This window comes from Panthera uncia (genome assembly GCF_023721935.1).
Source record: "Panthera uncia isolate 11264 chromosome E2 unlocalized genomic scaffold, Puncia_PCG_1.0 HiC_scaffold_20, whole genome shotgun sequence".
In the NCBI taxonomy this organism is placed as follows: domain Eukaryota; kingdom Metazoa; phylum Chordata; class Mammalia; order Carnivora; family Felidae; genus Panthera; species Panthera uncia.
Window position 1 is genome coordinate 7,361,442 of NW_026057589.1, and position 12,795 is coordinate 7,374,236.

Genomic DNA, 12,795 nt, shown 5'->3' on the forward strand with positions numbered 1-12,795 from the left:
TATTTTACCTTACTGGTGATAAATAAAGCTATTGCAGCCCTATTTTCCACCTTCTGGAACGTTGCCACTCAAAGGGTGAGTCATAGATCAGAAACATTAGCTTCACCTGGGAGCTTAGACATGTAGAATATTGGACTTCATCTCAGACCTACTGAATCAGAATCTGTTTTTAACAAGATCCCCAGGTGTAAGCATATTAATGTTTAAGAAGTACTGTTCTAGAAGACTGACTTCCTTAGGACCAGAGTTCCTGCGCTTTTACCTACTTCATTAAAAAAACCCCAAAAACCTTTTTTTTTTAATGTTTTTTTTGAAAGACAGAGTGCGAGTGGGGGAGGGACAGAGAGAGGGAGACACAGAATCTGAAGCAGGCTCTGGGCTCTGAGCTGTTAGCACAGAGCTCGATGGGGGGCTCAAACTCATGAACTGCGAGATCATGACCTGAGCCAAAGTCGGATGCTTAACCGACTAAGCCACCCAGGTACCCCATCTACTTCATTTTTGCAGGCAGTGGTAACATAGTTGGGGACCTAGGTATGAATGTCTTGACTACAAATTCAGTTTCTGTAAGTGCTCAGTGCCTGTAAGCACTATGTGCCTGACACAGTTCTAGATGTTTTCACATATACTATAGAGAGTGAAGGATATACATACATTCACAAACTAAAATGGAGAATACAGAGATACCTAATATGTGTTAACTATGCTAAGTGAGGATTGGATCCTCACAACAGTGGTGGGGTAGGGTTATTGCTCTAGTGAAACTCAGAAAAATAAACTAACATGGGGTGCCTGGTTGGCTCAGTCGGTTAAGCGTCTGACTTCGGCTCAGGTCATGATCTCACGGTCTGTGAGTTTGAGCCCTGCGTTGGGCTCTGTGCTGACAGCTCAGAGCCTGGAGCCTGTTTCAGATTCTGTGTCTCCCTCTCTCTCTGACCTTCCCCCGTTCATGCTCTGTCTCTCTCTGTCTCAAAAATAAATAAACGTTTAAAAAAAAAAACAAAAGAAAAATAAACTAACATGCAATATTAAATGGTTGAATTTTAATTCAGGTTGGATACTCCAACCACTGTATCCGCTGTCTCTAAGGGAGGGAATAGTGAATGGAGTGTGGAGGTGCGTGCAGAATTGGGGCCCCCAATTCTTTAAGATGTCCACCTGATTGCTTAAGCTCTGCTCGAAGATAGTAGCTTGGAATTTTGTTCACATCTGGCTCCTGTACCCTTTGCAGATGATCTTCTGCGCAAAAACCAACAGCTGACCATGCAGGTGGCTTGCCTCAACCAGGAGCTTGCCCAGCTGAAAAAGCTGGAGGAGACAGTGGCCCTTCTCCATGAAAGTCAAAGGTAGGAGAGGGTGTATCTAGCTCACTTCTAGAAGCCAATATTTACTTTCCTTTATCTATTTTGTCTTATTTGATAAGTTAATACCTATATACTTTTCAAATTAACTTCATTCTGTGTGTAATCTCATGTATCTAGACGTATCTGTGTGTAAACTTCCTATATTCCAGGACACACAAGAGACTAAAGATCTTTGCTGGCTTTAGTAGGTCACAACACCTCAATAATAAGTAGTTTCTCACTGGATCCAATAGGGCCCAGGTTTGAGTCAGCTAGCTTTCCTTGGTCACTATGTGCCCCTAAAACCAGCCATCTGTCTCTTCTGGAAAATGCCTGCCTCCTAATGGTCTCAGAAGAGACATCAAGCACTTAGGAAGAGTGGTTGAATGTCCAATGTATGTGTTCTCTTCAGAGCTGCTCAACAGTATCAGCCTCTTCAAAGAACAGTACCCTCAACATGCCAGCTAGACAAATCAGAAGAGGCCTCAAGTCTTTTGGTACATTTACAGAAGTTCTTGACATTTTGATTTGCAAAACACCTTCACTATGACTTTCAATGAAGTTTAAATATAAGAACCCCATCCCCAAACCTTTGTCCCCAAACTTCACTTCCTGAGTAGCTAGTGAATTAGGATAGCTTCATATTCAGAGGATTAGACCCAGACCCATTCTAGATGGCTTTTTTTTTTAACTTTCCATTATAGTTATTTCAATACATACAAAGGTAGAGGAAGTAGAATCAAATCATCCTTCTCAAACTGGGGTATTAGAATCACCTGAAAAACTTGTTGAAATGCAGATTCCTGGGTCCCTACCCCCAGAGTTTCTGATTCAGCAGGTCTGGGGTGGGGACAGAGAATTTACATTCTAATAAGTTTCCAGGTGATGCTGTTGTTGTTGATTTGGGGATCACATTTTGAGAACATTAGGGTATATCTCAAAGTGATGTACAAATTGCTATATCTTAAAGTAATTCTTCTGTGGAGGACACCTGGGTGGATCAGTCCATTAAGCGTCCGACTTCGGCTCAGGTCATGATCTCCTGGTTTGTGAGTTAGAGCCCCGCGTCAGGCTCTGTGCTGACAGCTCAGAGCCTGGAGCCTGTTTCAGATTCTGTGTCTCCTTTTCTCTCTGCCCCTCCCCGTTCACGCTCTGTCTCTCTCTCTCAAAAATAAATATTAAGGGGCGCCTGGGTGGCTCAGTCAGTTGAGCGTCCGACTTCGGCTCAGGTCACAATCTCACGGTTTGTGGGTTTGAGCCCCGTGTCAGGCTCTGTACTGACAGCTTGGAGCCTGGAGCCTGCTTCAGATTCTGTGTGTCCCTCTCTCTCTGCCCCTCCCCTGCTCATGCTCTGTCTCTCTCTGTCTCTCAAAAGTGAATAAAGATTTAAAAAAAGTTTTAAAATAAAATAAATAAACATTAAAATATTTTTGAAAGAAATAATTCTGCATGTTGTTAAACCATCAATTCAATATATAGCTTTAATTTGTTTCATTTTGCTTTTGATTCATAAGCAATTTTCAAATTATTTTTATTTAATCTTGTTTTATTTTTTTTAACATTTATTTATTTTTGAAAGACAAAAAGAGACAGAGCATGGGCAGGGGAGGGACAGAGAGAGAGGGAGACAGAATCCGAAGCAGGTTACAGACTCTGAGCTGTTAGCACCGAGTCCGACGCAGGGCTCAAACTCACAAACTATGAGATCATGACCTGAGCCGAAGTCAGACTCTTAACCGACTAAAGCACCCAGGCACCGCAATCTTGTTTTATAATTATGTAAAACATTTACATGGTTCCAAAGTCAAATCTACAAAATAAGATAAATTCAGACAAATATAAAAAGTAAGCATAGTGTTGTTTTAACTTTTATCTTAGAAATCAGTTGACAGTAGTGTATAGAGTTAGTTCTCATTCATTTTTATAACTGCATAGGACTAGGACTCCACTCTGCATTTATTTAATTAGTCCTCTATTGACAGACATTTAGATTGACAGTATTTTTGCTATTATAAACAGGGTTGCAATGAATAGCATTGTGCATGCATTTTTTTTTTTTGGCTAGTCTCTGATAGCTTTTAATATTACATAGTAATACAGAGCTCAAGAATACAGTCATGACTAACACCATTAGTTAATTAATATCCTGCAAACGCAGGATAGATTAGAAGAAGTAGAAGTTAAGATCTGGGGATAGAAATTGGAGGCCTGGTCAGATGCCAATCTTCCAGTGCTTCTACTTACCTCATCATGAAAGTGCTTTAGAAAGGATAGAACAATCACTATATAAAATGTGAACTATGTTATTGCTACAGTCAGTCTGGAACATAATCAAACAGAACTGTAATGAAGAAAGAAACTGTCAGCCTGCCTCTAAAATAACCCACTCATAAATCGGTCAGTTCTTTCTATTTAAAGATGTTACTTCATTTTATATTTGTCTTTAGTAAACATCTCAGGTCTGAATGGCATCTACTTTGCTTTTACGATTTCATGACTGTCTTTCCCTGCCTCCCCACCCGTGCCTCAGATCCCTGGTGGTAACTAATGAGTATCTGCTGCAGCAGCTGAATAAAGAGCAAAAAGGTTATTCTGGGAAAGCACTCCTGCCTCCTGAGAAGAGTCATCATTTGGGGAGATCGTCACCCTTTGGGAAAAGGACGCTGTCTTCCTCCTCACCAGTGGCACATGACACGGGTCAGTATCTAATACAGAGTGTTTCAGACTCTGTTCCAGAGCCTAGTTTATGGAGCTAGCGCTAAACACCTTCTCTGTGGCTTCCCTCTCAGCCCCAGGGGGGTGTCACTAGTGTCATTGCCACTAGTATGGTAGTATTTACCCACAAGATTAAGAGAAAATCTTATTCTGATTACATTGTATTGGTCCTTTTTATTTCTCTTTTTATCTCCTCCCATCAAGTCTTTCTTTCTTCCTGCCCTCAGAAATAGTTGGCACTTAATCCTAGGCATCATATCACATAGAAACATTTGGTTAAAAATGTCTTGGCACCTGTGCCTGGGTGGCTCAGTTGGTTAAGCATCTGGCTCATGGTTTCAGCTCAGGTCATGATCTCACAGCTCGTGAGTTCAAGCCCCACATCAGCCTCCATGCTGATAGTGCAGAGCCTGCTTGGGATTCTCTTTCTCTGCCTCTCCTCTGTTTGCTCTCTCTCTCTCAAATAAATAAACTTAAAAGTGTGTGTGTGTGCATACACACACACACACACACACACATATACACAAAAGAGAAGAAACATTTGGCTAAAAATGTCAAAAAGGAAAAAAATCAGACATTTTTCTGAGTGTCACTTGAAACTATGTGGTAGAAGGTTTTAAAAGATCATCACTGGCCAGGTGTATTTTGTGTTAGAAGAAATTTCAGACAATGTATATTGATTGGCTCATCAATCATGTTTTGAGTTTCTTCCCACCATAGTGAAAAGGTGACAATGTCTGGTGTCAGCTTAGAAGCAGCCAACAGTTTAGTTGAGGAGATGAGCAAAACTCATGTGATGAAGCTCAAAGATTGGTATTGGTACGAAACAGGTCTAAATTCAAGCCCAGGGGTGCCTGAGTGGCTCAGTCAATTAAGTGTCTGACTCTCAATTTCAACTCAGGTCATGATCTCACAGGTTGAGAGTTCGAGCCCTGCATCTGGCTCTCTGCTGTCAGCACAGAGCCCACTTCGAATCCTCTGTCCCCCTCTCTCTCTGCCCCTTCCCCGCTCACTTGCTCTCTCTCTCAAAACAAACATTAAAAAATATTTAAATACATACATACACACATGCCCAAAAATGCCCTAGAGAGAGAGGAGGGGAGGCAGAGGAAGGAATTCCCACTCTGGGGAATTGGAGAAGGCATCAGTGAGGACTTGTTGTTTGAGTGGAAGCTTGAAGAATGAGTACCATGGTAACAGAGGGGGTAGGCAGAGTCCCCCAGGCCAAGAATGCAGAGTAAAAGAGTCTGGAGCCCCTAGAGGGATTGTAGGGCAGGGAAGATGTGGGAGGAAATGTGCTGGGAGAATATATTAAATAGGGGAGCTGTCGTAGTCTGGGAGGTGTAGTGTCAAGAAATGTCCTCTTAAAGAAATGATCTTTTTAAAAAATTTTATTTAAAAATTTAAAAATAGTTTAATAAATTTAATTTATGATGAGTAGGAGCTAGGCTGCATGACTCCTTGAAGATTTTAGATTAGGAAAGCAAAGGAGTGACATTTGTGTTTGAGAAACTTTCTCTATAAGAGGAATGGATTGAGGACCATGTGGAGTAGGGGAGGACCAATGAGGAGTTAGAGATAAAAGAGAAGACTGGTGTGATCCAGACCAGAGATAAAGCTTCCGAATGCTAGCTCTGGGCTCACTTTATACATGAGTACCTTGCCTTTCAGACCTGAGACACAATGTTTCTTTTAATCCTGTTTAGTTGGGCATTTAAAAATCAGTGGTAGGGGTGCCTGGGTGGCTCAGTCAGTTAAGTGTCTGACTTCAGCTCAGGTCATGATCTTGTGGTTAATGGGTTCGAGTCCTGCATCAGGCTCTGTGCTGACAGCTCCAACTCAGAGCCTGGAGCCTGCTTCAGATTCTGTGTCTCCCTCTCTCTCTGCCCCTCCCTTGCTCACACTCTGTCTCTCAAAAGTAAATATTTTTTAAAAAATTTTAATCAGTGGTAAAGATAACGAAAGTGATTCTGCTTCAGGGTCACCCAGGTAGCTAGCTAATGTTGCTGGAGCATGTAAAGGGCGAAGGAGTGTCAGCCTAACTCCATGTTGTGCTTCTCTTCATCTCCAGGGTCATGTCAGAGAGAGAGACAGGTGGGAAGATTACACACTTATTTGCTCCTCTGACCCAGGTACTCTTCAGGGAAGGCAAGCTATTGCCACAGTAATGAGACATGAAGATCACAACCAAGTTCACACACTTCTGAGTTATAAATAAAATCCACAGGCCTCTGAATTTTATGGGGGTTCCCAAAAGGAGAATGTAGAGAGGAGCCCTAAGTTTCTTTGAGTTGCATGTCTTTGTAGAACCTAAAGTGAGCTCATACTCTGTGGAAATAGTAAGAACAACCCACTTTCCTACTTTTCTAGGCCTGTCTTGGCTCTGTTGAGAGGCCTCCAACAAGTCTAAGCCTTGCCCAGGTAGGGTAGCCTCAGGCAGTAGCCCTATAGCCCTGAGTTGTCATATTTCAGCGTCCCAGCACAGTACACAGGCCAACTTACTGGGCTAAACCACTGAGGGAAAAATAATGAATTTTCCCTCCAACTCCAGCTCTCCCTTTCTTGCCCTATGAATGTCTAATAATGCCAGACCCAGAACCTATTCAGGGTACCTCTAAGGAGGAGCAAACTGAGTCACCTTCTATTTTCTATTTTCTATTGTCACTGAAAGTGGCTAGCCCTGCCCCTCTCTAGGGTTGCTGGCTACTTCTGGGAAAGTCAGCTGTTTCTTAATTTCCCTATGTGGCCCTTGGTCTAGAAGGCAAGGGCAAGAATTGGTGGTGTCAAAGAAAGGGGCATAGAGTTGTTGCCCTGTGGGGCTAAGTGAGCTCAACATGGAGTGGGTGGAGTTTCTGGGCTCAGCCTGTTCTCTCTCTGGGCTGCTCTAAGCCACATTGCCAGCAGCTGAGCTGCTGCTCCCCTATACATTGGATAGTATTCTCACCTGAGCTTAATAGCCTGGATCAAATTGCAATACAGTTAAATTCTTTTTCACTATGAAGATATTTTAGTAAATGAAGGCCAGAAGGATTTGGATTTCACTCTTACTGTGCTCACTTAAGTAAGTTCACAATTCAGCAAATTCTACAGGGCTGGAGGAATCATTCCTCTTACTGTTTGCTGGTGGGAGAGGTAAAGCTCTCTGAAACTCTTCCCTGGGCAATGCAAAGCAACACAGTCAACTGAGTCAGGAGGAACCCACAGCTGTCAGCTGTTAGGCAAGGCTCTGCTGTGGCCAGGTGCTGACCTCCACTTTCTAATTCCCACCTTGTACCTGCAGTGTTCCTACCCCAAACCATACTATTCCTCTCCAACCCCACTCAAGGGACTCTGCCTAGGGCAGGGACATCCCAGAACAGCCTGTGGGATGAGGGAATGAACCCTTGTACTGCTTTGCCACCTTATCTGGATCAGAAAAGAAAGGTATTTGTGAGTATCTGTTAAGCCTTTTCTAGAACCCTTGGGAGCTGCCCACTCCTGGGCAGGCCCTAAGTCCCATCCAGTCTGCTTGTCAGCAGGAAAGAAGGAGAGTTGGCCCCAAAGCCTTGGGGTTGGGAATAGCTATGGCCTAACAACCAGGGCCTCACAGAAGAAAAAATGTTGATCTGGAAACTTCCAGGAGTCCTCAAGGACCAGAGATTTCTCTCCCTCCTCACAACATGGGATGTTGAACAGATGGGAGGGAATCAGCAAGAAGCCACTTCACTGTCGGACACCCTGCTCACATGCCAAAGGCTGGTGTTGGATGCCAGGCTCTATCACTGGCCATCGAACTCCATTTTTGGAAATCATTGTTGGGGACTGCTGTGTTAGAAAGAGCCTGGCCTGGGAGGTAAGAGGCATGGTTCTTGGCTCTGTTCTGCAGAATTCCCCTCACTCTCTGGGCCTCAGTTTCCTTGGCTATAAAATTATGGAGTTGGACTATCCACTCTTGAAGGTTCTTGCTGCTCCTGCATTATCTGGTATTCTGAGCTGGACCCCAGAATGACTTACCTTGGTAGCCCCATCAAGTTGAGGACCTGTCAGCAGGCTTAGACTTGAGGCCTGGCACTGGACCCTGCCCAGCACCTTGGCCAGGCCTAGTCTGCTGTCTCATTCCTCTCTCCTAGAGAGGCCAAGACTGAGCCCTAATTGCAGGAGAGCAAGATATGATGTTAGGATTGTGGGTCAAGGCTGAGTTGAAAGGCCTTAGATTTCCCTAAGAAGCATCCTCAGGTAATTTGGCTCTGTGCTAATGGAAGGGACCTGGTATGTGTGGTCTTTTGGGCAGGGCTGCCAGTGGAAAGATCAGCAGAGTGTGATCTGCAAGCGGGTGGTAACACTGAGAGGTCAGCAGGGTGTGAATGTCATTATCCCCATTACCATATACCTGACCAGGTTATATTGGTACAAAAGGTATCTTTATTGAGGTCTGGGTAAGAATTAGGCACTTGGCCAGAGCAGCAGCTTAAATATGAGGCAAGCACGCAAGGGGTTAGCCATGCCCAGGGCTAGGTTGGGGCAGTGAGGCTACAGGCACAGACCCTCCCCAGACAGCCAGAAGTCAGGGAGGGAAGGGGAAGGGGATGCAGAGCAGTCTGGGTCAGAGGTCTGGTGGGCTAGCCCTTGGGGCTGGGCAGGAAGCACTGGGTGGAGGTCCAGCAGGGATGGGACAGGGCTCTCTCGCTCCATGTGCCCTTTAGGCCCAGGCCTGAGCCTCTGCTGGGGGCAGCCATGCTGTGGGCCTTCCCAGGCCTTACTTCTTCACCTTTGCATCATAGGTGCCTGCGTTCTTGTAGGCACTCACATAGCCACTGTCATCCAGGATGTCCTGACGCCCAGCAATGCCCTTGCCCTTGCCGCTCTCGTCGAAGCGCTCCTTGTGGGAGCCTGTGTACTTGCTGGTGTCAGTCAGCCGTTCCACAGCACCTCCTGTCTTTGCTTTCTGTTTGGACAGAATTGTTCCTCCAAGGGCACCTGGCGTTGGGAAGCCCAGACCGCCACCCCCAACTGTGATTCCCCATATCCCCCTCAGTGGCCACCCGAGACCAGCAGGGTACTTACGGTGACGCCCACATTGGCTGGTTCCTTGCCTGCCACCAGCTGGCAGATGGCATCGAAGGCTTCCTCCTTACTCTTCCCCTTGAATCGCTTCATTGCCAGCTCTTCTAGAGCCTTCTTGAACTCCTCATAGTTGATAACCCGAGCAGACTTTCCTCTGCAAGGTATGTGGACATGAGTTTTCCCCCTTCTCCATGTCTTCCCTGGTTCCAGCCTCCCAGTTCCCCACCTTCTGGGAACATCAGAAACAAGGACTGCCTGGGGCTCACTTGACTTTGGAGAAGACGATGTCGACATCGGTCCCTGTCACGGCCTTTCCATCAGCCACCTTGCAGTCCTTGCACAGCTTGGCCCAGTTCTTGCCATTCATCTCTTGCCCACTGGCCTTGGGGTCACCATGGATGGCAAACTTGCGGAAGCTTTCCTCCAGCCCAGCCACATCTGTGCTTGCTGCCATGCTACCCTGTGGGGGGGGGGGGGGAGACCCACCTCAGTCACCTCCCAGCCAAGCTGCCCCTCCTGTCCCCAAGGCAGAGAACATCACTGCCTCTACCTCAAAACCTACCAAGGTCTGAGTTATGGGGCACTTATGCCACATACCCTCAGAGTTGGAGATGGAGTTGCCTGGGGAGAGGGGCCAGCACTCAGTGTGTCCCTGGGCCTCAGAGCCCCAAGGAGAAGCCCTGAAAGGTCCTGTCACTTAATGCCAGCCCTGGCTTAGAGTGGAGTTCAGAAGGTGAAATCATGATGCCCACACCAGGCTGGGAACAGAGTGACACTGTCCAGAAAGACTGTGAGGGCAACAGCTGGGGCCATGGCTTTGTCTGACCCTGGCACAAGGCCTGCTTGGGTGGAAGTGAGGGTGGCAGAGCAGGCGTCCCTCCCTGGGAGTTCCATGCCAAGCTAGGTCAGGGCCAGGCCAGGCTGCTGGTTGGACAGGTATTTAGTAAGGACAGGGTCTCTGTCAGAGTCATGAGGACCCAGAAAGACCCAGTCCATGCTGAGAAGGGAGCCAGATCATGGGCAGGGGTGCATGCCCTAGGCAGGGGTGCAGCTAGCCCAGCCAGGACCTTGTTACTATTTGCTGTTAAACAAAAACACGAGGGGAGCGGGAGTTTGGGGCTGGCCTGGCCACAGTTTGTGAAGCCTGGAGACAGTTGCTAAGGGAGGGTAGTACTGCTTGGAGAATGTTGCTAAGGGCAGGATGGTGTCAGGGCGGCTCAGGGAGAAGCTCCCAGTGTTGCTGGGCTGGGCTGGGCTAGGGAACAGGGGCCCACGGGTGGGGCACAGCAGCACTCCCAGTGCCTGGGGCACAACCGTGGCCTCCTGGTCTCTTGCCATCCATTTGGGGCTGTAACCTCCCAGTCTGTAGAGCTTAAGAGGAGCAGGTGATTAGGAGACTAGCCTGGGTAGGGGTTGTAGAGTTATCAACCCCCAGAGGCATGTTGGCAACTGTAGGTATGGCCTTGGTCCTGTAATCCTCACACCTATGCCCTATAGTGAAGCACACTTCCCCAGTGTCTACACCTTCAGTCTTCCATGGAAGCCCCTGGCCACACCCTGAGCACTGTCACACCAGTCCACACTCCCACAGCTGAATGCATGTAGCCCTGGCTCTCCACATTCTCAGCCTTATTCCCCCCACCACACCCTTAACCAGTCTCGGGACTGAGGGCCCGGACCATTTCCTCAGCACCCACGGCCACACATATACTAAGAGCCCCGTACAGAAACCCGCCAATAATACTCTTAGCCCTGCAATAAAGTGTCCCTCCTACACCCCCCACAGCCTCCCTGCAGCCCCCTGCCCACACCTACAGCCCTGCACTGCAGCTATGACGTGTGACACAGCCCAGTACTGAGGCCTCCTTGACCACACCTTCAGACCTCCACTGCAGCTACACACACACCCCAGCCCTGGGACTAGGGCCCCCTATCCACATACCCACAGCCCTTACTGAGCCCCCTAAACAGAGCTTCACAACTCACCCCCTCTCTGTACACTTGTAGCCTCTGACCACATCCTTACACCCACAAGCCTTCTGGCCTCATGCTCAACCCTGCCCTGAAACCCCTCAGTGTCCAAACCCACAGACTTGCATTTCCAGACTCCCAGGTATTACACTGAGAGACCCCATGTTGAGACTCCCCGAACACACCCCAAACCTCCACTGCAGCCTCCTGAACACACCCTAAGTCATGTCCTCAGCAAACAGCTTCTACCTCTGCCTTTTATCCTAAGGCCTCCAGTTACCATAGCCTGGGCCCCTACAGAACTACACCCCCTTCCATTTGCCACTGGCCTTAACAATGAAAGCCCCCTCCCAGTGACCATCCTCACTATCCTTAAGTTGCAATTTCTGGGCCTAGGGGTCCCCGCTGTCCCCACATTGTCGCGACTCTATGGACCCACAATCCCAGGTTCACACAGCACTCCTCTTCCCTCTCTCTACACTCCAGCCTCCCACTACAGATCCAAAGACGCCACCCAACCGTAAAGTCTCAGGGAGATTTTGGGGCACAGATGCTTGTCCCAGACTGACTGACAGGATCCTGCATCCAGTGCTCACTCCTGTTATGGGAAGAAGGGATTCTTGGTACTGATTAGGTGGAGCCAGGTCGCAGGCCATAGTCCCAGGAGTCTGCAGGCCAAGGATGGAGCGGCCACACCCAAGAACTGGGGCCACCCGCGGACTCCCACTGGGACAGCTGGAGTCATCAATCAGCAGGGCAAGGAGGTGGGGGAGGAACGCTTGGGGCCCAGGGCAGGGCCGCTCAGCTGGTGTCCTCAGTTCGGTACCATCTGGGGTTGGGACCCCTTCCAGGGCGCTCCCACCCCACCCTCTTCCTTATTGTGCAGGATACTGATTAGAGTGGTCGGCGCTGTAGTCTCTTACCTTCTACCTCGTGGCTGCTCCTACCGTGCTCGTTCGATGGACAGAAGGACGCAAGAATGGACCGACGGACGCGGGAGACCAAGGCGGCTCCGCAGCTCTGCTCCCTGCCGGCTCTAGGGAGGGACTGCAGGCTGGGCGGTTCCGCCGTATTATCCCCTGTTTCTCGGTCTCCATAGAGACGGCGAGTCCCACCCCCGGGGCTGTCTCGGCGGGAGAATGACCAAGGTCACGCTGGCCCCACCCACCGGACCCCTCCCCCTCTGCGCTCAGCGGGGGCGGAGCTGCTGCGATATCATCATCCCCGCAGCTCGCAGGGCAGCTCCACGGCCTTCACGCCCGTTGGAGACCAGCCCTCCGCAGCTCTGGACGTCCTCGGATGAACCCCTAACGGGAAAAGAGCCTCATCTGGGGCTTTGCCCAAAGTTCAAGGCAGGCCCCCACCTCCATAGGGAAGATGAAGATTCCCAGAGCGGCAACTGAAGGCCGTTTGGGAACAGGAGCGGGAGCCAGAGTGAAGGGGGGCGGGGGGGGGGGGGGGGGGGGGGGGGGGGGAGGAAGAGCGACAAAGTCCTTCCTCTCAATGGCAGTGGGTTCTAGAGCTGGCTCAAGGCCACAGCTCTCCAAATAACGTGTGGCATCCCCAGGCCACAACTCAAGAGCACTGAGAGCAGGAGGGACCAATGCACTAATCACGAATCCCCAAGCCCACCGACAGTAATCCCAACATCAGGAAGAAGTTTAAAGACTTCTGGGGTCTTCTATTCCCACTCCACCCCAGTGTCAGCCTCACAGTCCCTGCC

At 48.7% G+C, this 12,795-nt stretch overlaps 2 protein-coding genes across 13 annotated transcripts in view; one reads left to right on the forward strand and one right to left on the reverse strand.

The window, feature by feature from the left end:
* Positions 1-12,047, forward strand: part of LRRC36 (leucine rich repeat containing 36) — a 57,650-nt gene extending 45,603 nt beyond the window's left edge. For 7 of the 11 annotated variants that reach the window (XM_049622988.1, XM_049622981.1, XM_049622987.1 and 4 more), the window contains 4 exons: positions 1,232-1,346; positions 3,874-4,040; positions 7,678-7,890; positions 8,995-9,068. In XM_049622988.1, coding sequence (XP_049478945.1) covers positions 1,232-1,346; positions 3,874-4,040; positions 7,678-7,871 — 476 coding nt within the window. In that variant the 3' untranslated portion in view covers positions 7,872-7,890; positions 8,995-9,068. Of the gene's footprint in view, positions 1-1,231; positions 1,347-3,873; positions 4,213-6,129; positions 6,339-7,677; positions 7,891-8,994; positions 9,109-11,958 lie in introns of those variants that run through there. The other 4 variants (XM_049622986.1, XM_049622983.1, XM_049622984.1 and 1 more) reach the window with 4 other exon arrangements.
* Positions 8,417-12,084, reverse strand: TPPP3 (tubulin polymerization promoting protein family member 3). 2 transcript variants are annotated; one of them, XM_049622995.1, is made up of 4 exons: positions 11,996-12,084; positions 9,368-9,561; positions 9,102-9,255; positions 8,448-8,982 (listed from the first exon to the last, which is right to left on the reverse strand). In XM_049622995.1, exons 2-4 carry the CDS (start codon positions 9,553-9,555, stop codon positions 8,794-8,796), a joined length of 531 nt encoding a protein of 176 aa, XP_049478952.1. In that variant the 5' UTR covers positions 9,556-9,561; positions 11,996-12,084; the 3' UTR covers positions 8,448-8,793. The 2 variants fall into 2 exon arrangements, with proteins under 2 accessions (XP_049478953.1, XP_049478952.1); XM_049622996.1 differs by lacking the exon at positions 11,996-12,084 and having other exon boundaries at positions 8,417-8,982; positions 9,368-9,559.
* Between the last annotated feature and the right edge of the window lie 711 nt (positions 12,085-12,795).

Excerpts from the sequence above, each read along its gene's own strand:
- TPPP3 (XM_049622996.1), bottom strand. The coding sequence starts at position 9,555 with ATGGCAGCAAGCACAGATGTGGCTGGGCTGGAGGAAAGCTTCCGCAAG. Across the intron at positions 9,256-9,367 it reads ATCGTCTTCTCCAAAGTCAA|AGGAAAGTCTGCTCGGGTTA; the intron begins GTGAGCCCCAGG and ends CATACCTTGCAG. Across the intron at positions 8,983-9,101 it reads CAGCCAATGTGGGCGTCACC|AAAGCAAAGACAGGAGGTGC; the intron begins GTAAGTACCCTG and ends CTGTCCAAACAG.